This window comes from Monodelphis domestica, chromosome 1 (assembly GCF_027887165.1).
Source record: "Monodelphis domestica isolate mMonDom1 chromosome 1, mMonDom1.pri, whole genome shotgun sequence".
Classification (NCBI taxonomy): Eukaryota; Metazoa; Chordata; class Mammalia; order Didelphimorphia; family Didelphidae; genus Monodelphis; species Monodelphis domestica.
Window position 1 is genome coordinate 161543661 of NC_077227.1, and position 27542 is coordinate 161571202.

At 36.6% G+C, this 27542-nt stretch overlaps 3 protein-coding genes across 12 annotated transcripts in view; 2 read left to right on the plus strand and 1 right to left on the minus strand.

The window, feature by feature from the left end:
* The window catches only part of KIF23 (kinesin family member 23), a 40424-nt gene extending 23975 nt beyond the window's left edge, over positions 1 to 16449 (plus strand). For 2 of the 10 annotated variants that reach the window (XM_056808894.1, XM_056808904.1), the window contains 9 exons: positions 700 to 857; positions 2030 to 2203; positions 2489 to 2668; positions 3164 to 3475; positions 6591 to 6821; positions 8258 to 8340; positions 8489 to 8567; positions 11130 to 11200; positions 16275 to 16449. In XM_056808894.1, coding sequence (XP_056664872.1) covers positions 700 to 857; positions 2030 to 2203; positions 2489 to 2668; positions 3164 to 3475; positions 6591 to 6821; positions 8258 to 8340; positions 8489 to 8567; positions 11130 to 11200; positions 16275 to 16299 — 1313 coding nt within the window. In that variant the 3' untranslated portion in view covers positions 16300 to 16449. Of the gene's footprint in view, positions 1 to 699; positions 858 to 2029; positions 2204 to 2488; positions 2669 to 3163; positions 3476 to 6590; positions 6822 to 8257; positions 8341 to 8488; positions 8568 to 11129; positions 11201 to 12042; positions 12120 to 13918; positions 14727 to 16274 lie in introns of those variants that run through there. The other 8 variants (XM_056808910.1, XM_056808923.1, XM_056808924.1 and 5 more) reach the window with 6 other exon arrangements.
* A 913-nt stretch (positions 16450 to 17362) lies between these two features.
* LOC100026382 (60S acidic ribosomal protein P1) lies at positions 17363 to 21362 on the plus strand. Its single transcript, XM_001376976.5, has 4 exons — positions 17363 to 17921; positions 20042 to 20116; positions 20755 to 20875; positions 21236 to 21362. Exons 1-4 carry the CDS (start codon positions 17853 to 17855, stop codon positions 21316 to 21318), a joined length of 348 nt encoding a protein of 115 aa, XP_001377013.1. The 5' UTR covers positions 17363 to 17852; the 3' UTR covers positions 21319 to 21362.
* Positions 21363 to 24227: 2865 nt separating this feature from the next.
* Positions 24228 to 26790, minus strand: LOC100019315 (60S acidic ribosomal protein P1). Its single transcript, XM_001367696.4, has 4 exons — positions 26533 to 26790; positions 25061 to 25135; positions 24622 to 24739; positions 24228 to 24342 (listed from the first exon to the last, which is right to left on the minus strand). Exons 1-4 carry the CDS (start codon positions 26602 to 26604, stop codon positions 24263 to 24265), a joined length of 345 nt encoding a protein of 114 aa, XP_001367733.1. The 5' UTR covers positions 26605 to 26790; the 3' UTR covers positions 24228 to 24262.
* Positions 26791 to 27542: the final 752 nt, after the last annotated feature.

Consider the following 27542-nt stretch of genomic DNA (forward strand, 5'->3'; position numbering starts at 1 on the left):
CTAACTCTTGTTATTTATTATTTGCAGACGTAAGGGACTATGGGTATAGAATATTACATGTAGTGCTAGTCCCAGTTGAATTATTGATTAGTTTTGTGGAATTGCTTTTTCCCCCCACTTCTTTTTTCTTTATTTTTATTCTTTATTATACAGAATAGTTCTTTGGTTAGGGAAGGGAGAAAGATATATTTGGAAATGAAGGTGATATAAAATAAGATATCAATAAAAATGTAAAAATACCCTCAGAAAAGGAAATGACTTTTGAAGAATCGGAAAATTCAGAATGATACACTATAATCACAGTAGTATTTTAGAAGAAGGCCCCAGAGGAAACAAGTCATTATGTTCATATTATTTGCAGTATTGATTCTTTTGTTTATGTTAGTCCTGATGATCTGAGTGATGTTCTGAGGCCATTCAAAAGGGGACGGATTGATTATAGTAGACTTAAGAAAAATTAGATCTAAAAATCATTTTTTTTCTCCTGAAAATCATTATTATAGGGATCATGTTGTAGAGGTTAACTTTCAAAGGCTACATTTTCAAAGCATATTGTAATTTAAAATGTCAAGGCTTTTGCTTGAATTTCTGCCTGAATTTTTATATTAGTTTATAAACTTTTAGAGACAAATATTCAGTCTTGACCAAACAAAGTTGAAATATTGGAATAAAAATGATCCTCATACTTTTCTGTTACAGTGGTTGCGTTTAGAGCTATGCTGCAAGAATTTGATAATGCGGTTTTAAATAAGGACAATTATATTCATGGAAAACTAAGTGAAAAGGAAAAAGTGATCTCAGGACAGAAAGCAGAAATAGAACGACTGGAAAAGAAAACTAAAACTTTGGAATATAAGGTTTGCTATGGGTTACTTTATTGTATTGAGATTGAAATTAGGGATGGTTTGTGTCTGGACCTGTCATTTCATTAGTATAGGGAATTTTAGTAAGAGACCTCAATCAGTGAAAATTAGTGATTCTGAAATTTTTATCATTTTAGAGAAATGCCTGGGCATCCTGATATGTTAATTGATTTGTCCCCCAGTTACATAGGCATTGTGCATATGTTAGGGATAGAATTTAAATCTAGATTTTATTGACTATCAGGCTAGGCATGTAATGTACTGAAATTATAGGCACATCAGAAATAATGGTTAGTGTATGGATGAAAGGAATTCTTAATTGAGGAGCTCTTTTCCAGCTATACATCCTGTTATCCTGTATATTGTTTTCTCATATCTTTCTCTGTATAAAGTGGAAGAGAAATTTAAAAAAAAAAACAACATAAGGGAATAACTTGAAACAACTTGAGGGAGAACAGAGGCATCATGGTAGGGTTGAAAGAGTTGAAAATCCCAAGACCTGGGTCCAACTACTAACTGGAACTTAGCATTCTGACAGTGGGTGAGAGTTTTCAGAAATTAGTTTCCTTATCAATGAAATGAAGATGATAATACTTGAGCTACTTTGCTTAGGAAGTAGTTTTGAGCAAAATGCTTTTCAAACCTTTATGGTGAGCAGCTATTATTTTTTTATATAGTTAACATTTTGAATCAACAATAGGACTTTTAAAGAAAGACAGCTACTAGCTGATATATTTATCTTGCAAAATATAATTATTCCTCTCAGTTCTGTTAGTTGTGAGCCAGCCTCAGGGGTGTATTTTCTTTCTTAGGTCTTATGCATGTTTCTTATGCATGTTTCATACCTTCAGAAGAGGAGCTCTACCATGCTACTGCATTTCTGTACCATTCTGAGAGTAGTTTCCAAAGTTATCATTGTAGGCTTTTGGATTAGGGGGAATGCAGTTCTCTCCTAAAAGCAAGTAGCTTGACCAAGAGAGGAAGAATTTGATTGCTTTTTCGTTTCCAGGTCTGGCTAGATAAAATGAACATGTTAAATTAATGTTTAAAGGGGAAAAGGTAACTTACCTGGCTTTTCTTCAATTTTCCATGGGATAATTTGGGGAGGAAAAGCTTATATCGTTTGTATTCCAAACATAGTGAAGAATAATAATCTGCTTTTCCAGATTGAAATTTTAGAGAAAACTACTACAATCTATGAGGAAGATAAGCGCAATCTACAACAGGAACTTGAAAGCCAGAACCAAAAACTTCAGCGCCAATTTTCTGACAAACGCAGACTGGAAGCAAGGCTGCAAGGCATGGTGACAGAGACTACCATGAAGTGGGAAAAAGAATGTGTGCGTAGGAAGCTTCATTTTCAAAATTTGATAAATTTAGATTGCAGATAGTTCAGTTTTAAATCATATTTGGGTAGAGTTTGATTATAATAGCAAGCAGTATTGAGAACCAAATCAATTTTTTTCTTATCCCAATCATACTACTGCAAATAGACAGTCATTAACAAATTATGACAAGATGACAGCTATAGGCATAGTTAATTGCTTGTGAAAAGTCATCTTTATTATGTTGATGGGAATAGCAGTTTAATTTCTGGTATTGAATTTGTATTGATAATCTTATAGGAACGTCGTGTGGCTGCCAAACAGCTAGAGATGCAGAATAAACTCTGGGTCAAAGATGAGAAACTGAAGCAACTTAAGGCTATTGTTACCGAACCAAAGAATGATAAACCAGAGAGACCATCACGGGAACGAGATCGAGAAAAAGTTTCTCAAAGATCAGTTTCTCCATCTCCAATACCTGTAGGTTATTAGTAGTTTGTCAATAATAACCAATATAATTTTGTAGTTCTATTGTTTAGTCTGACTTTTTATTAGAATGTTATTTTTTTTTCTACTTCCCTCCCATAAGGAATAACTTACTAACATTACCAAATTGTTTACATTTTTTTTTCTTTTGAATACAGACCTATAGTTTCAGCTATGAGGGAACTCCCTCTATTGTTATAGATTGACAATTTAGCTTTAATTATGGGACACTGAAAGAAAGGCTAAGTGATTTGCCCACTGTTATATTGCTAGTATATGTCAAAGGCAGTTGTTGCCTGTTCCAAGACTGGCTTTCTACTCTGCCTCTTAAACACTCAAGGTTTTCTTTAAAAATTAGAAACAAGTATACTAAAACATTAACATTAAGTAGCACATTTAGAAAATGTATAGAATAATATTACAGTATTTGTTAGTTCATTGAACTTTAATCCATTGTGTTGCTCATTAATTTTTCTCCAATTTTTTTAGCTTTCTACTAATTATATTGCTCAGATTTCCAACGGCCAGCAACTCATGAGCCAACCACAACTCCATAGGCGCTCTAATTCTTGCAGCAGTATTTCTGTAGCTTCCTGTGTTTCGGAATGGGAGCAGAAAATTCCTCCGTACAACACACCTCAAAATGTCACATCTCTCGCAAGGCGTAGGCAACAGGAGCCAGGACAAAATAAAAATTGTATCGTATCAGACAGAAGGCGAGGGATATACTGGCCTGGAGGCAGGGAGGTGGTTCCCTCATATAGAAATGAGATAGCAATAGAAGAGGAGCAGTGCTGCAGGGTTAGTGCCAATATTTTAAAGTATTGTAGCTGTAGTTTATTTTTTTCATTTAATTTGATTTAGAAGAGGGGTTCTTAACCTTTTTTGTGTTAGGAACCCCTTTGGCTGTCTGGTCAAGCCAAGTCTGGACAAGAGGTTTTGGGATAATATTTCCATATGCACAAAAAAAATTATATGAGATTACAACTCAGTTATATTGGAATAAAGATATAATTTTTTTGCTCTCCAAGTTCATTCCAGGTTAAGAACCCCTGATTTGGGAGATTATTGGTTAAGCCTAGAATTATAACAATGTAAACAAGGTCAAATCTCTGTTTTTAATTTTGATGCTACTCATTCATATTACTTTAAAATTACAATACACCTTCATTAAACCTAAAGAATTACTTTTCTCAATTTGGACTTCTTCTACATCAGCAATCTATGACCATTGTTTATATTGGTGTCTTATAGTTTTTTTGAACTATTATGATAAAGTCATCTAATGAATGTCACACAAACTGATTATAAGTGTTGGGAACAGTTTCCATTGGAGTTTACTTCTCCATGTACAGTGTTCCCCATTTCTCTCCTCAGCCCTCCCTCCTTTTCCTTTCCCCTTCAAAGACAAAAACCTTTTTACCAAAGATGATAGGAATGTATTGGTTGGTGTTGTACTTTTGAATGATAATAGACCAATTGTAAATCTATCATGGCTTTTCCTACGAAAATTAATATACATGTTCGCATGAGAGTGATAATTTTTTTTCTTACTTTTTGCTCATAACAAGGATTAAGGCAAAAAAAAAATTTCTTTTTGACTAAAATGGATTTATTCTACATTTACTCATGTAATCTTTAAAATTATAACATCTTTATTTGGCAGCTATCCTAAACTTTTAAGTGTTAATGAAGGGTAGACATTTTAGCTTTTTATTCTTTTAAAAAATAAATAATGTTTACAAAGCAATTTATTTCTTAGTGTATTTAAAATATTCATTTTTACAAATTTTGCCTTGATCCTTACTTTTCATTGCAAAGGTTGGTGTTTGGTCTCTTTCTGATCTACTCCAGTGAATCCTCTTAAAATTCTAAAACTACTTTCAAAGAACTTGATTATGGCTGTACAATATTTGTAAATAATTTATATAGCCTGTTAAAACAATTTGGCTGGGAGATATTTAAGAGGATGTGTTGAATCTTTATATTTTCCTTACTGAAACCAGAATCTTAAAGATTTAGAAGTGCAGCAGAATAGTTACTATAAAGCTGTTATGTGGATCTTGTTTTTTTAGGCAGGATTTACATCTTCAAATCAAATGAATTTGTATTCAAGGTATGAGGGGAAAAAGTTTACATTTTTTAACTACCTAACATAATGTAGATTGTAAAGAATATTGCCTCCAAAAGATATGTAAGAATATACTTGTTTGCAACATTTGTTTTGGGAAACTTTTCCTCCCTCTACTTTTCAAGATAATTTGAGTATCCATTCTATTACTTCATATACCTCTATTTTTAGTACTTTAGTTATTTCTTCATGATTTTCAGTTTTTTCTCATTTTGAGCCAAATATTGGATTCTTGTCTTAGTGACTTTTCTCAAGGGCCAAGCAGGGGAAAGTGAAGATAAGTTATGAGTTTTAGTTTACATATGTTATAATTTAATCTTGGTACTTGGTTTTTGCTTTCTGTATAGTGGAAAATGTAAAGGATGATCTTTAGAACTCTCCAGAGTAATGTTTTTGAAAAGGATAGACCTCTTTTATGTATATCTGTTTTTGGTGACTCATCTAAGGAATAGCCATGCATAGATTTGTCTTTGTTGCTTAGTAGATGATAAATTATTTTCTTCTAGAAGTGAACTTTTAGTTCTAACTTTTGTTGTGGCATGAATCTTCATCAATAGATGTAAAATTCTGTAATAGGTTTATTTTTTTTTTCTAATTTGGGAACCATGTCAAGGTGAATTTGTAGTGAGCCAAATCATATCAGGATGTGCTGTTTAGGAATTTTAAGTTCTTTATATTCTTACTGATTAAATGGTCATAGGTGAACTTGATTTCAGAGTATTGAAAACATTTAAATTTCTAAAACTTGAATTGCAGTCTTTCTGTAGAGAACATACTTGATCAGTCTTTATTAGATTGAGTGGCCTAAGAATTCAGAAGTGAGATCACAGAAAGTATACAAACTGTGTGTATATATACATGTATGTATGTGTGCATGCACACCCTATCATCCATATGATGGTGATGATATAGCCTGTTGGCATCTGTCTTATCCATGTTCCCATTTGGAAATTCATGAAGTAATTTTCACATTGTTGTACAGAAAGAAATCATTTAATATCTGGCTAAGACATTTTATCTTAGTTTTTGTGTGTGTTGAAATTTGACCAAAACTGTTCAAACTTGTTTCAGTTTGAGTGTGGTCATTTTATATTAATTGTTTTGATTTTAATTTCAGTTTTTAAACTACTTTTAAACTTTAGGGCTTGTATTTAGTTTCTTTGAGGAAAGCCTTTTATAAATTAAAGACTCCTGTGTGAATGGCTTGAAGTATGCTAGTATGCAGGATTAAAGCTAATATATCTATGGAAAATGAATCCTTGAAAATGAAGAAAAGCCTAACTAATTAGTGATTACATAGAATTCTTTCTCTTATTTAGTTGCTGAAATTGAAGTTCACTGGTAGAATATGTTGTGTATTAATTTCTTTTTTTAAACCTTTACCTTCTGTCTTGGAGTCTGTGTATTGGTTCCAAGGCAGAATTGTGGTAAGGGCTAGGCGATGGGGGTTAAGTGACTTTCCCAGGGTCATACAGCTGGGAAGTGTCTGAGCCAGATTTGAACCTAGAACCCCCCATCTCTAGGCCTGCCTCTCAATCCACTGAGCTACCCAGCTGCCCCCTGTTGTATTGATTTAAACACATTTTTTAAACTTAATTTTTATTTAAAATCAAAGAACACATTTAAAATTAGTTGAGTAGCACTTTGGGCTTTCAAGTTATTTTGAGCTTTGATTTGATATTGTCTTCAGTTACTAAACCTAGCCTGCTGCACTTCTAATAATACTCTTAATGAAATTAATTCTGGGTTATGCTTGTTTCTTGATTCCTCTTTCAATCGGATCAGAATGCACCACCAATTCGTATCCGACACAGACGATCACGCTCTGCAGGGGACAGATGGGTAGATCATAAGCCTGCCTCTAATGTGCAAACTGAAACAGTCATGCAGCCACATGTCCCCCATGCCATCACAGTAGCTGTTGCAAATGAAAAGGCACTAGCTAAGTGTGAGAAGTACATGCTGACCCACCAGGAACTAGCCTCCGATGGGGAGATTGAAACTAAACTAATTAAGGTAAAAAATGAATTTACACAAGGGGAGAATTATTTTTTAAAAAATTGCAAACCCATCCCCCTCTTTTTCCTGTTATTGCTTTGACACATATAAATAGTGTGATCTAAATATAAGGGGAGCATTTAACTTCAGTGTGTTGATTTTGCTGATGCATGTCAAAGCACTATATCTGCTATTTTCCTCTATGCTGACTTAGTTCTTATTTTCTATTTTTTTTTAATTTTTTTTTTTAAACCCTTACCTTCTGTCTTAGAGTCAATACTGTGTATTGGCTCCCAGGTAGAAGAGTGGTAAGGGCTAGGCAGTGGGGGGTCAAGTGACTTGCCCAGAGTCACACAGCTGGGAAGTGTCTGAGGCCAGATTTGAATATAGGATCTCCCATCTCTAGGCCTGTCTCTCAGTCCACTGAGCCACCCAGCTGCCCCCCAATTCTTATTTCCTGTCTTAGAATTGATACTGAATGTTGGTTTCTAGGTAGAAGAGCAATAAGCTCTAGACCCAGGTTTGCAAAGACATGGCATGAGAGTAGAGTTGGCACTCAGGGAGCCAAATAGGTATTCCACCTATTTCTAGTGCCTGAGGACATTTTTTGCATGCTCCCCCTCAGCTCTTTCCTGTAATCTGGGATCTCACAGAAAGCTTGAATTTTTCCTCTGGGCACTTGAACTCCTTAAAGGTTCACCAACCCTGGTCTAGATAAATGGGATCAAGAATTTGCCCAGGACCATATAGATAGGAAGTTTCTGAGGTCATATTTGAATCCAGGGCCTCCCATCTCCAGGCCTGGCTTTTTATCTACTCAGCCACCTAGTTTTCCTGGTTCTTTTAATTTTTATTTTTCACTCTAATTGCTGCTATTTGATTTTATTTTCCACTTTCAGTGAGGGGAACCACAACAGTTTTCTTCTGCCTGTTTTCTTACTCTGAAAATTTTGAGTTAAGACACTTTAAAAAACTTAATGTTGATAATTCTTTTGGTTGCTATTTTAAACTTCCAAATATGTCAGAAATGTCTTATTTTTTCTTTTGTTGAAGAGTTCATATTAATTACAGCTAGAAAACCAGCTGAAATAGAATTTAATATGGTTATCACATCTAGAGAATAAAATCAAATGATATTTAAACTTGAAACCCTAAACATTTTTGCTGAACCTTAGTTTTGTTTAGCTTAATTAATTGTAAGCTAAACAAACATAGCATGGTGTATGGGTTTAATGGAGAAATTGTGAGGAGGGAGCCTAGTACTTTAAGGTACCTTATATAGTCACTCAAATCTCTTGAAATCTTTGGATGCGCAGGTACTGTGGATATTATTTTGTGGGTGGGAGTTTGAATGAAGTAGGACCACAGTGAAGATAGACAATTTGAAATGTAGCAAATGTGAATGCTAACTCAATCTATCAATTTGTCATAATCATCTTTTCTTTATGTTTCAGGGTGATGTTTTTAAAACAAGAGGTGGTGGGCAATCTGTCCAATTCACAGATATTGAGACTTTAAAGCAAGAATCCCCAACTGGGTAAGTTGGTGGTCACCAGAAATGCTACTTGGAAGATGTGCTCTTAGCACTAATTTATAAGGATGGAAACATTGTCAAATAATTTTGTGAAGCTTTAGAGACACTTATTTTCTAATATTCATTTTTTTCCTACATTCTTCCTTTGTAGCCGGAAACGAAGATCTTCCAACACTGCCCCAGCTCAAGAAGTTGTGACAGAGCCTGAATGGACAGATGTAGAAACTCGGGTAAGTTTAAAGAAATAACCAGTACTGAAATATTTTAATAGTAATTTTGGCATTGTAAATCAGGAGATAGTAAAAAAAAATTTTTGATCAAAAAATAACAAAAGTAATTAAAAGCTTCTGATCTTAAATTGTGCAAAGAAAAGTGCTGTATGAATGTTATTTATTATTTGAAAAGTGAGGGACTATGGGTATAGAATATTACATGTACTGCTAGTTTCAGTTGAATTAATTTGTTTTGCTGAACTGCTTCCCCCCGCCCCCCCAGTTCTTTTTTTTATTTTTTATTGTAAAGAATGGTTCTTTGGTGAGGGAAGGGAGAAAGATATATTTGGAAATGAAGGTTATATAAAATATCAATAAAAAATATAAAAATACCCTCCAAAAAGGAGATATGCCTTGTGATGGGAATAAACTAGAAGCCTTCTGATAAGGTTAGGAGTGAAATAAGGGTGCCCATTATGGTCATTATTATTTAACATAGTATTATAAAAAATGTGAGCAATAATAGTAAGAGAAGAGAGAAGCGGAAGTGATCAGAATGGGCAAAGAGGTAATAAAACTATCTGCAAGTGACATGATAGCATATGTGGAAAATTCTAGAGATTTAACTAAAAAAAAGTTCATTGAAATTATCAGTAATTTTAGCAAAATAGGAAGATATAAAATAAACTCACACAAGTCATCATCATTTTTATATATTACTAACAAAGTCTTGCAAAAAGAGATAGAGATACTCCATTTAAAATAACCAAAGATAAAATAAAATGCCTGGGAATACATTTGCCAAAATAATCCCAGAAACTATGCAAATATAATTATAAAACACTTTTTATACAAATGAAGTCAGGTCTAATTAACTACAGAAATAGTAATTGTTTATGGATGGGCAGAGCCAATATAATTAAAATGACAATCCTACCTAAACTAATCTACTTATTCAATGGTATTCCAATAAAATAATCAAAAAAATTATTTTGTTGAGCTAGAAAAAATAATTCATTTGGAAGAACAAAAGATCAGGACATCAAAAGAATTAAGAAAAAATGTAAAGGAAAGAGTACTAGATTTTTAATTGTATTATAAAAGCAGTAATTATCAAAACTACATAGTACTGGCTAAGAACTGGAACAGGACCAGGACAGACATACAACAAATAGTAGTAAAATATTATAGTAACCTTGTATTAGACAAAAGCATATATTTAGCTCTTGGGGATAAGAAATCACAATTTGGTAAATATTTCTGGGAAACTGGAAAGTACTTTAGAAGAAATTAGGTATAGACCCATATCTTATACCATTCATTAAGATAAGATCAAAATGCATACATGATTTAGACATAAAAGTTTATATCATAAGTAAATTAGAACAGGAAACTACCTATAAGATTTATGGATAAAATAATTTATGAGTCAACAAGAGATAGAGAGCATTATGAGATATAAAATGGATAATTTTGAGTACATTAAATTGAAATTTTAAGGAAGCAGAATATTGGAGAGAAAATTTTATAGACAACCTCTCTGAGTTCTCATATATAAAATATATAGAAAACATTTTCAAGTTTATCTCAATTAGAGCCATCACTCAATTGATTAATGAGTTAAAGATATGATCAGATGATGAAATCAAAGTCATATATAGGTACATGGAAAAAATGCTCTAAATCTAGAGAAATACAAATGAAAATAATTCTGAGGTATCACATACCCATCAAATTGGCTAAAATGACTATGGGGGAGGCTGACAAATGTTAGAAGGAATGTGGTACAGTGGGGACCCTAATACACAATCGGTAGAGCTGTGAACTGATCCGGTCGTTTTGGTGAGCAATTTGGTATTATACCTAGAGAGTTATAGTTATAAAACTGTTCATACCTTAAACCAAGGAGATCAGGGAAAAGGTAGAAGAGTTTGTCTCAAAATATTTATAGCTACTTTCTCTGTGCTAGGAAAGAGGGGGAATGCCCATCAATTGTGGAATGGCTAAAATTATAGTATACAATTGGGATGGAATAGTATTACACCATGAGAAACAATGAACAGGCTAATTTAAAAAAACATGGCAAGAATTACTTGGGATAATGAACAGCAAAACGAGTAGTACCAGCAGAACATTATATTAACCAGCAGAACATTATATACAGCTACAGATTTAATACTTGAAGAATAACTGTGAATGTTACCTCCAGAGAAACAACTAAAAAATGGAAACATGAAAGACATAAAATCTCCATATACATATCCTTCTCCTGGAGGATGCCTTCAATGATGTGGGGAGAGGAATGAGGGAGGGACTGAGACACTTATAAATAAATTCCATTTAAAAAAACAAAGTTGTTCTTTCCTGCTTCTAAAATTCTGTGATTTAGTGCTTATGACTTGTATCAGAAATAAATTGCAAATAATTTTTCATGGCTGCCTTTTAACTAAATGTCCCATTGCTTGGAAGAGTGTTCAAAAGGCTTTTTGCTTGATTTTAGCATTTACATGGAAATATAATTCATAGTCATTTGTGATAACTGACTAATGGAAACTTAACTTCTCTTGTTTTTCATATTAGTGTTCTGTAGCTGTGGAAATGAGAGCAGGATCTCAACTTGGACCTGGATATCAGCATCATGCACAACCCAAGTAAGTTATTTTAAAACTTAATTGACAAGCTTCCTGACTTCATTCGGTTTTACAAAAGCACAGTTAAAATGGTATTTGGGTTCTGGTTAGTTCCTTAAGAGGGCAGCTTGTGGTTCAGTGGATAGAATACTAGGCTTAGAGTCAGGCAAGATAGACTCATTTTCTTCAGTTCAAATCTGGCCTCAAAAATTACTAGCTGCTTAACCTCCATTGCCTAGCCCTTACCACTCTTCTGCCTTGGAACCAAGACAGAAGGTAAGGGTTTTAAAAAAATTACTAGGGCGCAGCTGGGTAGCTCAGTGGATTGAGAGCCAGGCCTAGAGACAGTAGGTCCTAGGTTCAAATCTGACCTCAGACACTTCCTAGCTGTGTGACCCTGGGCAAGTCACTTAACCCCCATTGCCTAGTCCTTACCACTCTTCTGCCTTGGAGCCAATACACAGTATTGACTCCAAGACGGAAGGTAAGGGTTTAAAAAAAAAGAATTACTAGCTGTTTTGACCCTGGGCAAGTCATATTACCCTGTTGGCCTCAGTTTCCTCATCTATCAAATGAGCTTGAAAAGGAAGAAGCAAACCACTCTAACCTTTGCCAAGAAAACTCCAAATGGAGTCACTAAGAGTTAGACCTGACTGAACAGTAAGTTTCATAGGAACAAATTCTGAATGGTTAGTCAGCTGAATAATGTTGCAGCAGGATTTTATAATTTTAGTGAGATTTTGTAAGACATTAAGTGTACAATGCTTGTTGGGCAAACTTAATAATTGTTAAAATACAGGGTGTCCTATATAAATGGAACCATGTGAAATAAATAATATTTTAAATATATTTTTTTATTTCAGGATTTATTGAAAGAATAGAAATATGCAAGAATAGAAATGCTTTCGTTTATGTGGGACACCCTGCATAGTATGTGATTGTGAGTGAAATAAGCCAAATATAGTTTAATATAATGAAAGTTGACCACTATTATATTTATAGTGCATATTTTTCCAGCTTAAGTAACTTTTTGAATGCTATACTAAAGTTCCTTGATAATCATGGGGTAATGAAAAGAGTACTGTGTGAGGAGTTTCAGGCTCTGGGTTCTAGTCCTGAGTCTGGGACTCTTGGCAGAGGTCATTCTGAAGATTACCAGAAATGATAACTTGGCATAATAGTGATAATTGAAGTTCTTGGGAATCAGATCATTTAAGAGAGAATGGAGAAAGGAAAGGAAAAGTTTATATGCTCTTTAGGTGTGCCTATATGTAGGAGTCAGAAAGAGGAAGAGTAATAGCAATTAGGAAAGTCAACAGAGAACTATGAGTATAGTGTCAGGAAAGCTAAATATATTTGGTATAGTATAACTAGAAGGAAGAATAAGATGGGAATTAACAGTGTAGAATTTGGCAAATAATATTCACAAGATCCCATATGATTAAAGATTAAAATTAGTACACATAAGCCAGATAGGATCAATATTACTATCCTGGAATAAAACAGACTCAGAAGTGATATAGTTGAGGTCAAATAGTAGTTATTCTTTTGGATTCCAAACTAGGTTTCTTTGGCATTCCTAATGCAGTGGTCTTTCCACTCACCTAACTACCACTGTCTAGTCTTACTGCAGCATTAGAAGTGTTAGCTTCAAAACTTTATCCTAAGATTTGGACTTCCATTATAATATGCTAAAAAAAATTAAAGATATATGATATGGTTTGTGAGTTTACATATATCGCTATTTATCTGGATGAGATATAGCTAATCTTCATATCTAGATTGAGGTATCTATCTTTCTGGATTGAGATCCCTCTCCTTTCCCCTCTCATTCTCTTTCTTATTCTCTCACCTTCCCTCCCTTCCTCTCTCTCTCTTTCATCTAGATATGTATGTTCCTATATCTGACCATGTAGCTATCCATCCATCCTGGCCTGGAAGTGTGCATTAGCTTTCCCTAAGATGCTAATGCAAGTAAAGTGTGTTAGACCAAAAGTCACAATTGCTCTTCTTTTTCTATGTGCTCTATTTTTTTTAACCTTTACGTTCTGTTTTAGACTTGATAGTAAATATCCATTCTAAGGCAGAAAAGCTGTAAAGGGTAGGCAGTTGGGGTTAAGTGACTTGCCCAGGGTCACACAGCTAAGAACTGTCTAAGACCTGATTGAGTCTAGGAGCCTCCTGTCTCTAGGCCTGGCTCTCTATCCACTAAGCCACCTAGCTGCCCTGTCTTCTAGTCCTTCTAGTCCTAGCTAAGTACTCTGTTGCAGTGTTTCTCAACCAATATGTGTTTTAACAAGTTGGTCTTGGCCAGTTAATTATAGTCTCTCTAATGTCGAGAGAATAATCGGAGTATATTTGTGTCCAAGTGTTTTTGTCCTTATCAACTCATTAACTTTGACGGGTACCATACCTCTAATCTGAGACCCTCCTTTTGTCATGGTTTCATTTTTAGTGTTCCTTTTTCCATTATCACAATCAAATAGTTTTTCTCTCCTATCCCCATTCCTCATTTGACAGTTGGGACCAATTTAGAAATTTTTGAGTGCTTTAAAATGAGCTCTGAAGATGTCCTGCTTCTTTAGTGCAGTAAAGGGTGGTAATATTTGTAAATGTTTATTTCATCAAGTATATAATATGATAGAGGTATAAAAACATGTCGGTGCCTTTTATTTCAAAAATATTTAGTACTTCAATTGTATAATTACATTCAAAACTAATGTTGCTCTTATTTTTCAGGCGCAGAAAGCCATGAGTTGAGCTTCCCTTGTGATAAAGGATTTTTTTCATGTTATTGATTTCTTTTGAATCAAACAGCTGTATTATTTTGTTAAAAAAATTTTTTTTATTGCTTTAAAATTTCATACCTCATAGCTGTTGACTATGTTATACACTGGCAAAGAGCAACACATCCCCCCTCAGCCCCAAAGACATCTATTGTTCAAATTCTTCATACACTTTGCTATTCTTATGAATTTAGAAAAAGTACTCTTTTCCTTGTTTGTATATTGACTTTTGATTATGCTATTTTGTGTATATTTTGTGTATACTCTTATAGATAATCATGCAAGGCTTTGCCTTGGGGAAAGAGGGTGGTGTATTTGGTTCATGTGTTCTTTTACAGAGTGACTTTTTTTCCATCTTGGGTCTCATGATTTTTAGATTGAAAATAAAACACATGCTGCTATTTATTTAGCTATAAAAATGCACTTTAGACATGTTTTGCTAACAGTTCAGACTTTCATAATAAAGTGAATTCAGTGATTGTCTCATCAGAATTCATATTAGAAAGTGAATTGTGTTGAATTTCAAATCCTATATACACATGTTTTCTGGCGTCTGAGTATGGCAAATGACTTACAATAAAAAGCACTAAAAATATGAAGTTTATAATATGAAATGCATATTTTGTTTTATGTTGCAACTGTATTATAAGAAATTAGAAAAAAATGTTGGGTGAGTATTATAAGTGGACTACTCATTAATAATAATAAACATGTCTTTGTGAACAATTTGCAAAATATAACTTGCAAACACATTTTAAATATATTTTGTATCACCTTGTTTTTCTAAATGTATAATAAGAATATACCTTATTTACTTTGCATAAATTTAGATTTCTTTTGAAAATTATTTTTGGCACACACAGGTCATCATCATGTTAGTTGAAGTGGGTTATTATAAACAAGTGTATTCAAATAAATTTCTTGGACTCAAATGAGATATTTGTAAAGTGTTTAGCACAGTGCCTGCCACAACATAGGTACTATATAAATGCTTACAACTCCCTCCGCCCATCACAATTGGAAGGGCTTCTGAGATTAACTAATTAATCCCATATACCTGAACAGGAATTCCTTCTACTATCATCCCTGACTAGTAGTCATCTGACCCCTCTGCTTGATGACTTTTAATCATCCGGAACTTGGTGCCTTATGAGATAACTCATTTTATTTTTTGAAAGCTCTTAATGTGAGGAAATTTTTCATTATATTGACCTGAAAACTACCAGAGTCAAATGATTTGATAAATGCCAAGGGAACTATTCTTTTTTATGTTGTTATTCTATTGAATAACGTTTGGGCCTTGATAACTTTGTTATACAGAAATTTATTTTGGTGGTATTTATTGTAATGAAGACCAGGGCCTCAGGAGATAAACTAATACTTACAAGATATAATTAGAGTCAAATTTCTTAGCTTATTAGAAATTAACCTCGAGCCTCAGTTTCATCATCTATAAAATGGGGACAGTACTTGGACTACTATTTCTTTCTATTTCGTTACCATAGGCAATCCATAAGAGCTCAACCCTCATTTTCTTAATTTACAAAATGCAGATTTTGGACTAGCGCTCTCATTGGGTATCTTTAGTGGTAGCATCTTATATTTCTACCTGCTTCATAGTGCTTTTGTGAAAGATATATTTTGTAAATTTGTAAATATAATTTATCAATGGCAGTTGGCTCTTGTAACACTGAACAACATCCACTGAGTGATCTGATTGCTTATTGGGATTAGTAACCTTTGTGCCACAGGGCTTCTTTTCATTTGCTTTATATTTGAGTGGATAGAATGCTTTTGTGATTTTTTTTTTTGGAATAAGCCTCCAGTTTCCATTGCATCTGCTGCTTTCATTTTTATGACTGGTTTTAAAACTTAAATATATTAGAAACTGAATCTGACTGCCAGTCTAATATTTAGTCATATTTCTTGAATTATATGCTAAAAGTAGTGTGCGTGTATCTGTAAAGGCTCAAGGAGAGAGGCTCACATTCCTCTTATAGATAAGAAACCAAGGAAGGGCAAGTGATAGCACTATTCATCTGTGAAGGGTAATATATATTTTTTTATGTGAAATAAGTACTTCAATTGAAATATTGAAGCAGTAGTGCAAGTGTTCCCATTTCTAACTGAAGAAATGACATTTGATGTTGGGCTTGGCCCTTAAAAGTGGCCTAGGTGTAGGACTATATTTTAGATTGATGGTATGACAAGAATTGTATTAAAATAATTAGGTCTTGGGTTAGTGATACCATCTGAAAAGAGCTCATAATCCAAAAGTCTTATTTCTGCCTTTTTCTTGTTTGTTCCAGGCTGATGATAAAAGAATGCAAGTAAGTTTAAAATTAATCCTGGTTAGAAGACAGGAAGTGACTAGAGCTGTGAAATAAGTGCCCTTATTAATATGGTTTTGCCATGGATAATCCAGGCACTTGTAATTCAGTGTACATAATCTCTTGAATCAAATAAACCAGCTTTCTGAGAAAATGGGGGCTTTTGTGAAAGAACTCCAGCAAAGTGAAGCAAAATAAAATTTGGTGTGGTGGGGTAGGGTTAAGTTGCCTCATTTGCTTTTGTACCCCTCCTCCCCCACCTTCCCAACTACTGCCCATTGAAACATTTTTTTGTAAATTAGCAAAAATGGCTGCTGAAAGATAGCTGTTCTGCTGTTTCCCTTTTACAGCAAATGTGATAGCGCTCATCACTTAAACTTTTGGTGTCCATAGCAGTTTTAGGACTATGTTGCAAGACAAAGAACTGATCTACATTTTAGAGGAAGTTTCCTTATGGGATGTACCCTATGTGGATAAAATCACAAATCACAGTCAAAGTGTCAGCTTGCCTAGGTACTGGGTATATAGATTCCCTGCCCTTGAGTTTACATTCTCACAGATATCCGTGTTCACATCAAATGATTGCAGCTGTAGAATTGGAAAGAAAATCCGGTTATCTAGTGTAAACCCATTTTATAACTAAGGAAACAAACCTGAACAATTTGAATTGCCTAAGGTCATTTAGAAATCAAATTATTGAACTTGTACATTGTCTCAGACTCCAGATTCAGTCCTTTTTCCACACCCTTTGCTGTGAAAATGAAACTGCCCTTAAAGGAGCTTATAATCTAACGGAGGTACATCTGTAAGCACATATATAATATATGTGTGTGTGTGTGTATATATATATCACGTCTATAATATGTCTCTGTACACACATTAGGTAATTTGGGATGTGACGGTGATGTTGAACACAGAGGGTTTCAGAGAAGCAGAGAATGGCCTGTGTTCCACACAGGGGACATCGAGTAGGCGTCACGGGATATTGATTCAGTTATTGGCCTAGGCATCAGGACCTGGGTGGTTGTGGGAGCCCCAGGAAGCATTTAGGTAACGTGGTGTGCGTTACGTGTGGATTGCTCCCAGATTGCTGGATAATGATGGGTTTGGTAATGTAATTCGGTTTACTTTGCATTGGCTGGTATGTTACAGTATTCCGTCATAAAACAGCCGATCCTGAACTGTTGCCCCCTCTCAGGTCAAAGAATTTCCTGCACGAATTCCAAGGACACGCCAAAAACAGGAACCAAAATACCTTTTCGTAAATTTTTCCTAGCGAGCAAACTGCTTCTTGCATGCGCAGAACGCAAGCAGGAAGTGAAAGGTCCCCCGCGGAATGGCTCAAAAGCTCCACCCATCTACTTCCGTTTGGCGCACACTATGATTGGCTCAGCAGCTACAATATAAGGCGCCGTGCGGGCCTTAGGGCCTTTCTCTTCAGGTCTTTGTAAGGTGCTTGGTTCTTCTTCGGAAGCTAAGGCCGCGTTGGGGTGAACCCTCACTTCAGCTGGCGACTAGCACCGCTACAAACAAGTCTCTCTTTGCCCAGCTTCTGAAATGGCAGTCTCCGAGCTCGCTTGCATCTACTCCGCTCTCATCCTTCACGATGATGAGGTTACAGTTACGGTGAGTGTTGGGCGTGAATGGCGGTTGTGGTGTGATCTTTTAGGCAGGCGCTCCCATTCTCGGGCCGCTGGCTTGTTATGCCTTATTATGGATTCTCGAAGGAGGGTTTTGGGAGGCTCAGACCGTGGATAGAGTGACCTTGGTGAAGGGGCGGCTCTTGCAGGCGCGACCTGATGGACAGGACAAGCCGGAGCTCAAGCACGCGGCCTGTTCTTGTTTCCGGTCTCCTGGCATTGGGGGAGGGGGAGCCTTTTCTCCACGTGGCTGGCGAATGTTCCCACTTTGCTCGCCAACCGGAGATTCTGTCGGCTGGTCTGGGCTATGTTTGTCAATTGATTTATCGGCAGGCCTAGGTTAATAATTATGGGTCACGGACCCAACTTTTTAAAAGGGTTTCCAGTCCCCTCCCATTTTAGTAGTAGCAACACCATAACTAATACAAACTAAGTTATTTTGTGTAGCATTTTTTGCTTTGCACTTATAAGATGATCCTGGACTGTGGCAAGAATAGAGAAGCAGAGAGAACGGGATAAATTTTGTGGGGGTAGAAATGGCCAGATTTGGAAACTGGTCAGAGATGTATAGTTGGGAAAATGAGTTGGAGACAATGCAGAGGTTACAGAAATCAGAAAGATGATAAATACGAGAGGAAAGGATTTTTTGGCCTGTAAAGTTGGAAGTGTTTCCAAGACATCCAGTTTGAAATCAAGTAATTTGGGAATTAAGTCTAGGGGGGGAGTAGACAGATTGAAATTTCAGTATAGATGTTGGTATCTCAAAAGTCTGACGCGGTTTTAAATTTAAGAAATAAGTTTGAATGCTACAAGCGCAAAAATAAATATTTTAAAGGTTAATTATTTTAACATTTGAAAATAGTATTTTTTAAATTCAAATTTAGCGTACCTTACATTGTGCTCCGTAGGCAATTTTCGGTCAGTAAAAACTTTTAATCAGCTGCTGCCCTGCTACTGAAAGGATTTGTAATCCTGTCCAACTCGTTCAAAGAACAGACCTGCAAACTTGATAGGTTTTGATGTACCTCACAAAAAAAAAGTTCAATGGAGATCAAATGAGTTAGGTGGTAAAGTAAGAGGACTTGCCTATCATTTCAATTCGAAATACCCAAAACTGTAAATTTAGTCATTGAACTTTAAAATGATATTTTGACAATTTTGTCGTGTTTATACTTCTGAAGTTATTAAAGTTTAAAAGTAAGACTTGAGAAACTAGCTTGAGATGGGGCTGAAAGAGGTGAGCTCTTGCAATGTGATTTCAATGATAAGCCAGCAAGAGACTAACTAAACATTAAGTGCCTTTCTATGTACCCTGTGCCAATACCTGAGAAAACATGCCCCCAAAAGACAGATTCTACCTGCCCTTCAGGAGTTTACAGTCTAATGGAGAAGCTTACACAAGGAGGCTGAAGAGTGGTAGATGTAGAGGAGAATAAAATAATTCAGAGTGAGGGGCCCTCAGTTTAGAAAGGTCATCTGAACTGCCCTCTAAAGAGCGTTTTGGAAATTCATGACTCCACCCTGTAATCAGAGGAACTGGCTGAGATGGGATCTGCAAGGTGATGAGTTTACCCAATAATGAATTTTTGGGGGTAGGTGAAAAGTCCTAAAGTAGTTGGGAGTTGGAGAGGAATGAGGTTCAGAGCTAAGCTCACTCCTTTATTGTTTCTACACTTAAAATAAGTTTCCCTAATGAGCTCTTGGGGATATAGTGGAAAAGTTAGGGCAGTCCCAAAGTAGTGCAGCTAGATAAGAAATGAACCAGGAAAAGAATGTTATGAAAACCCAAATTAGATAACTATCCAGGAGAGTGGGCAACAGTGTTGCATGTTGCAGTTTTCTCTTTAAGAGTAATGAGATGTTACCATACCTTGTGAGTTGACCTGGGTAGGTAGAAGTAAGAATCCCCCTTGATTCATTTTAGATAGAAGATGCATGATCTGCATTTTTAAAGATTATTTTATTTTCCCTGAATAAAAGTGTAGAGATAGTCCTATTTAGCAAGCTGGGGTTTTAAGCCTAGTTCCTATTTATGGCTTCTTTCTAGTCTGTGTGTTGGTCACTATAAGGATTTGAATTTAATCGCATTTTATTAATGTGTTTCAGGAGGATAAAATTAATGCTCTCATTAAAGCAGCAGGTGTAAATGTTGAACCATTCTGGCCTGGATTATTTGCAAAGGTAAGACAGCTGTGGGTGGATGGGTTATATGAGGAACACTGAAAAAAGTCATTTGCACAAAGCAGTATCCGAAAAGTGTACTGGACTTGGTGCTGTAAGACAGAGTTGAACTCTTTACCATCTGTACTATTTGTGTGCAAGTCACAAGGATGTCTTAAAGCTTCAGCTAACTCATCTGGATAATAGGGATGAAATGACCTGCAGTACTGATTTTGTAGTAGGGGTACCAAAACACCAAAAATTGTACAAATGGAAGAGTATTAAATTTGGAATTTGAGAAACCTGTATTTAAATCCTAGGTGCTGCTTTTAATGTGTTTGGGTGAGTCAAAATATTTGAGCTTTAGTGTATCCTCTGGTGTGGGGGGGAAGTTGGACTAGATGACATCTAAAATAGTGAGAGGAATATTAAAGCTTATAAACAACTTGTGCATCTGACTTGGGATTCAAAACAATAGTTTTCATTATATGGATTATCATCAAATAAGATAGATCATTTACCATTCCTAACTAACATAGACTGTTGATTATAACTGGATTTGGTTTGGGATTATAACTTGTTTTGAGTTTAGGTGAAATTTGAAAGAGGTAAAACCTTAACTGAATTATATTTGACTGATAATGGGATTTTAATTTCAGGCCTTAAACAATGTAAACATTGGCAGTCTCATCTGCAATGTAGGAGTTGGTGGCCCTGCCCCAGCAGCTGGTGGTGCTGCCCCTGCTGGAGGTGCTGCCCCTGCTAGCACAGCTGCCCCTGGTAAGTTGTCTTTTTAAACCTAGTTTAGATCATGTTCTCAGGCAAATTGAGAATCAGTTCAATAGGCATTTACTTTATTTATCCCAGAGGAAATACTTTTGTTATTTGACTATTAATCTTTATGGAATGTGTCTTCCCTAAAATTTTCTACTTTGGTAGAAAACTTTGGTATTTTAGCAGCAAATGGGCACGCATATAACAAGAGAAATATAGAACAAGCATTCTTATAATTCAACATTGCTACAGTAGGCTTTCTTTTTGAAGTTATGCTTTGGATAGCTGAAATTTGTTTTGTATCTAGGGCTATAAATCAGTATTCAGAAATTAAAATGACTAATTTTTATTCTTGTCCCTTTATAGCTGAGGAGAAGAAGAAAGAGGAAGCAAAAAAAGAAGAATCGGAGGAATCTGATGATGATATGGGCTTTGGTCTGTTTGACTAAATATTTTTTGTAACATTGAATAAAAAGCTTGATTCAACTAAAAATGGTAGTTTTGCTAATTTTTAGGTAGTCTCAGCAATGATCTCACAAGTCATCTCATGTATATCTCAGTGATATCACTGTTATCACATCTCAGTGATAACACTGTTAAGTGCTGGTGATTAAAATGACCCTTTTAACATAGTAATAGCAATGAAAATTATAGTGCACCTTTTAAAGTTTCATTTCCATTGATAAAAGAATTGATAGTTCTGATTGAACATTGACAATGACTTGGCTAAGATCTTGATTTTCTGGGTTATTAGTAACTGCTTTTCTGAGCATAGGGGCTTAAAACTGCTTCCACTAGGATATTGGGGAAGTATTTTGACTTTACTGGTATGTGCCTTTTCCTGTCCCTTCAGGTTCCTTGCTTCATTTAGGGTGACTTGCTTGTAGCAAGCAAAGATAAGACCACCATTTTCCCCAAGAATTGCTTCTCTGGCATTGAGGTGGTTCTAGACAGATTAGACATGGAAAGGAGCACCTGAGTTCAAATCTTTACTCAGAAATTTACTTGCTATGTGACCTTGATTCAGTTAAACCTCATTATCCATCCTTGCAGTAACAGTAATTTGAGTCTCACAGGATTGTGGGGATCAACTGAGTTAATGTAAAGTGCTTTACTAAAAGGCCCTATGTAAATATTTGCTGGCATTACCTATGATGTGCATATGGCTGTTTGACTTTTCTTCTTAGTATTCTGACGACTATTAAGCTTGTTAACTTTTATGCTAATTGTGGCAGCTTTCCTCATTCCCTGATCCTAGGAAAACTAGACTACATGTAGCTAGAAAGAACTGTTATCATATAGTCATGGATGGATTATCTTAAGCTCAAAAAGCTTTCAGTGGTAAAAAACAATTTCATCTGCTTTTCCATAGTTAAAGTGACAACTATAATGAACTTGAATATAATTTTCAGTTATTGCCAAAGCTTTTGCTCAGTTACATACTAGGGTTTGGTGTTGGGGTTGAGTAATAAAGTTATTACCAGGGTACTGGAATACTTATTTCCATTTACTTCAGAGCAAAGAAATTTTCTTTGCTTTTACTGTGTATTTTATACATGAATTGTTCTGCAGTACATTGTGATACTCTCAAACCTCCCATAAAATTTCTCATTTGAAGAATTAATTCTCAAATAGATACTGTTTTACCGAGTTCCCTGCTCAAAAACTGTACCTTCCTCTTAGGCCTGGAATAAAATATAAGCTCTTCAGTATAATATGATTATCCACAATCTTGAGATAGCAGCCATTGCTCATGTTTTATGCTCTCTCATTTGTGTGTACCATCACATTCCTGTTATTTTCATACCTATTGAAATTCTGTTTCAAAGGCTGAGCTGAGTTACCAGGTCTTGAAGCCTTTTAAAGAGATCTTAGTTTTCTTATGGGACATCTTTGTGCATGTTGCAGGCTTCCCCAAAGCCATTTGCTGATTAGGATTGTAAGTATCTTAGTTCAGGGTCATTATAAATTTTGTCTTCCAGTTCTTTATACTTGGATTCTTTTTCAGAGATTGTTTTCATTTGTGTAGAGAACTGATGAGGAAATATTCACACATTGGTTATATTCATGAAAGATTGTATTAGGTGCTCATGACTCCAGCTTAGATTGACCTTGGTTTCAGCAGTTATATTGCTGTAAGTATTTATGATTATTTAAGTAATTGTTACCTTTTTTTTTGTACTAGAGAATTGGTAGTATAATAGTTTAATGTATGATGGAAAGATACTGTTCATAGATTCAGGTGTGACTGAAATTGAATTTGCTCTTTATCTTTTGTAACTGAGATAAGGTAGCCCATGAGCAACTCCTGTATAGTAACAATACTAATTTCAGTTCATCTCATCCAAGGCCTTGCAAACAAAAATATTTTCTACCTACTCTAGGTGAGGACTGGGCATAACTTTTGATGAGCTGGGCAGAAAGCTCTTGGCAGCTATAAAGCATTAGGAAAAGTTAGAAAATATAGTGTTTCTTTTTCAAATTTTGTTTGATTACCAGTGTGAGGATTGATCTCTTGAGGGCCCCTTTCATTTCTAAATCTGCTTCAGAAGTGTTACCCATTTTATATTCTCTGCTTTTATTTTGACTTTGGTCCTCAAGAAATTCAGGTTTCTTCCCATTGGTGGTTTGGAGAATTAGGAGCTTGTATTTTCTTGGGTTTGGCGATATAATGAGCAGGCAGAGAAGTATAATTTCAGGAGGAAGAAAGCACTAAAAATCCAGGCTGGCAAGATCTCTCATCCCTGGGTTAGCACCTGGTGTGACCCTTGAAGCTGGGAAATTCCTAAGGGGTAGGTAAGGAAAGGAAAATACATTTCTAGGCATGAAGGAAAATGGCCAAAGCAGAGACATGATAGAATGCACCAGGACATAGTTGGGAGGTCACATTGGCTGCAGTGTGGAGAAAAGCAATATTTAAAGTCTGAAAAGTAGATGGGAGCCAGACTATGGGGAATTTGGGCAGTGATTTTCTTTTATTCTTAAAAGCAATAGGTAACCAATGAAGATTTTAGAGTAGCAGGTTGAGAAGTTAAAAAACCTGCTAGAATTAGACCCTTTGAAGTTTTTTTATTCATTCTTTTAAACTGGCTTCTTTTGCCTTTGATTTCATTCAAAATTCTTAACATGAGGATTTCTAAACTGATTTGACTAAGCTCATCTTTCCAATCCTAAAATTCTGTGCTTTTTCTGACCTTGGATTAGAGTGAGAACTATGATTGAGGCTTCTAAGTTAATATTGAGGGCTGAAGGTGGTCAAAAGTGGTTAAAAAAGGTTTGTGAGGCTCCTCGTCTTTTCTGCGTGTCCTATACTGCTATGAGATTGGAGTGACTTATTAAGAACTATCAGCAACCAAAGCAAGGTTCAATTATTTATTTGCTGTCACAAGAAAGTTAGTCAAAAAGGCCAAAGCCCATGTCATCATCTGATTCCTCTGATTCTTCTTTCTTAACTTCTTCTTTCTTCTCTTCAGCTGAAAAAAGGATAAGATAATCAGATGCATGTATGAATATTTGAATTAAACACCACTTGAAACATAGTGCAAGAAAGCAGAGTTCTAAATTTCCAGGTATTTTGGCATGCAGTGAAACTATAGTATCCTTTGCTTCACACATATCTAATTTAATGCACTCAGTCAGCAGTGACCTGACCTTGACCTGTGCATCCCTTCAGATTGATTCTCAACAAAGCCATCAGCTACTTAATATGTGGTGAAAACATCTAGTTCAAAGATCAAAGAAACAGTTCTTACCAGGGGCAGCACTAGCAGCAGGGGTAGCACCCCCAGCAGGAGCAGCACCAGCTGCTGGGGCAGCTCCACCAACTCCTATGTTGCAGATGAGACTTCCTATGTCAATGTTGGCCAGTGCCTACAATACACAAAGAAGAGCAATTAAGTAATTGGCTGTTCCACTAATCTTTATATTTCAAGGACTATTTATTAGGTCAGCTTTTAAAATTTATGGACTAAACAATCAAGGAGAGGTTCTGTGATATTCTAGAATCAGTAAAGAGAAGATGAGTGGAATAATGAAAATAAGCTACCTTAGAAAGGGAAACCACTTTTTTTCTCCAGAGCATTTAGAGCCATAGAAAATCCTCAACATATACTGTACTATAGAGCATTGTGGAGTAGTGAGAGACATTTGTTTTTGTTTTTCATATAATCTACTAGAGTAAGGTTGCCTTACCTTTGCAAAGAGACCAGGCCAGAAAGGTTCAACATATACACCTGCTGCTTTAATGAGGGCATTGATTTTATCCTCCTGTAATAAAGCAATAAAATGCTACTTAACTTTGCTGATAATGTGGCATATATACTTTCAGAACATCCACTATTAGATACTATACCATTTTGTGATAGATTAACCAAGTTCCAAGATTCTGTAAAATAGTAACACGTATATACAGCATTTCAAAAGGATTGGCAAAAGCACTCAAAATCTTAATGAGCATTTGTTAAATTGCCAGTGAGGTCAATATGTGCTGGGACTGTTAAGAGCTGGAGACAAAGAACCCAAGTTCCAATTTTGCCTCCAATAATCCCTGACAACTAATATTTTTATTATCTGCAAATGCCAGGCCCTTTACAAACATTTGACTTGCATCACAATCTTGCTAGGTAGGTGCATTTTACAGTTGAAGAAATTGAGGCAAGCAGGTTACATGATTTGCCTAAGTTCATACATGTCAGAAGTTAGATTTGAACTCTGGTCTTTGACTCCCAGATCCTGCCTTTTCTATACAGTTCACCTAGCAAGCTGCCTATTTAATTTTTAACAATAAATGGCTAGCTCTTAAAAAGTGCTTTATATATAGGTTCTCATTTGGTCCTCCCAACAATTCCTGTGAAAGAATAGGTGAGATGTTAAAGGGGCAGCCTGGGCTCACACTGCAATCTGAATTTAGGTGTTCCTTGACTCCCAGGTCCCCACCATTTAGCAGTCTGGCACTTGTTTCCTTATCTGGTAATGAAGGAGGGAAGGGCGGAGTCGGTCATAATTTACCAGAGTTGACCTTCGAGTTCCCTTCCAACTAGGAACTTGTGGCCTACCTGGAATTTTAAGTGATGCAGTAGAAAAAGAACTCAAATATGACCTCAGACACTTAGTAGCTCTGAACCTGGGCAAATCAACCTCTTCCTACCTCAGGTTAATCATCCGTAAAATAGGGGTGATGATAGTAACAGCACCTTCTTACCCAGCTCAAACGCGAATATGGGTAAAGTACCTGGCACATAACAGTTATATAAATGTTTGTACTGCTGTTATGACACATTATCACCTTCCCTCGCAGCTCTTGTACTTGAAGGAGGCTAGGCAGAACGAGCTAAAATGCATTCAGAGGGCACAAGTCGGGGCTGGGAGGCGACTTTTCTGGTCCCCTGACCCCCACCCCTCCCTTTACCTATGGCTTCCTGGCTCAGAACTTATACGTTCTGCGTCACGCTGCAGGCACGAGAGCCCCAAGCAAGGCCAGATCCCGGGGCTTGGGGGTCGCCGAGTCAAAGAAAGGGCATGAGTGTAAGGAGGGAGGGTAAGAATCTGGATTTGAATCCAGAACCTCACTGTGCTTTGCTCCCAGAGCGCCGGAATGGGGCAGGGCGCCCTGGGGCCCGCCGCTCTTCCCCGTGGGGCCGGTCAGACCCAGCCCCTCGGCTCACCGTGACCGTGACCTCATCGTCGTGCAGGATGAGGGCCGAGTAGATACAGGCGAGCTCGGAGACGGAGGCCATTTCCGGGGCTGCCTGGATGCGCACTCGCCGCCGGGTGAAATGAGCCTCAACCTCACCCCAAACCGGCTTTAGCTTCCTGGGAAGGAGCAAGTACCTCACAGGCAAACGGCAGCGAGGCGGAGCTAAGCAGCGCGGCGCTTGCGCAGGAGCGTCGCCGGGGTGGGGAGCGCCGCGGATTCCTAGGACCAAGCGGAGCCCCTCGGCCAATCAGCATCCAGCTCCGGGCGGAAAGGGCGGGGCGGGTGCCGCCTGAGGTTCGAGACCCGCGTGCCTAGAGGGAAACCCTATCATTGTACTGCGCATGAGTAGCCACTGGGAGGCGGTGTTCACCACTCCATAGCGACCTTCCGTAGCCAACCAAGATGCTTAAAAAAAAAAAGTCTGCCCCATCTATCCATCTTTTTATATCATTGCTGTATTCTTCTGTCACTGAGAAATAATTAGAAATGACCGGCAACTCTTTTTTTTTTCCTTTAAGAAGCTCTTAGGGATTCAGAAACCAGACTTCCAGGCCAGAAGAGTGTTGTCTGACCTAGGAAAACTCCCCCCCGGGGTGTAACGAGTTACTGCCTAGTCCTAGCTCTGTTGAAAACCCACTCCCTGGAGGAGAGCTCCAGTTCTGTGTCTCTAGTCTCATGCTCTCTAACTCACCACTTCTCTTACCCTCCTTCCTTAGAACAAATATGCAAAGTCTTTAGGTTTGGAAGTGCCTGTGGACACCCAGAATATGTTACAACCAAGAGAAGGGGGAAAAGGCAAATGGGATGTAGAGGCTTGCCTCTAGAATCAGGGGATCTGGATTCAACTATTGCCCAGAAATTTACTACCCATGTGAGCTCAGGCAATTCGCTTCATCTCCCTGGGTCTCCATTTTTTCTTCTCTGTAAAATTATGGGATCGGATTAGTTGGGTTCTGAGGGTCCTTCCAACTCTAGCTC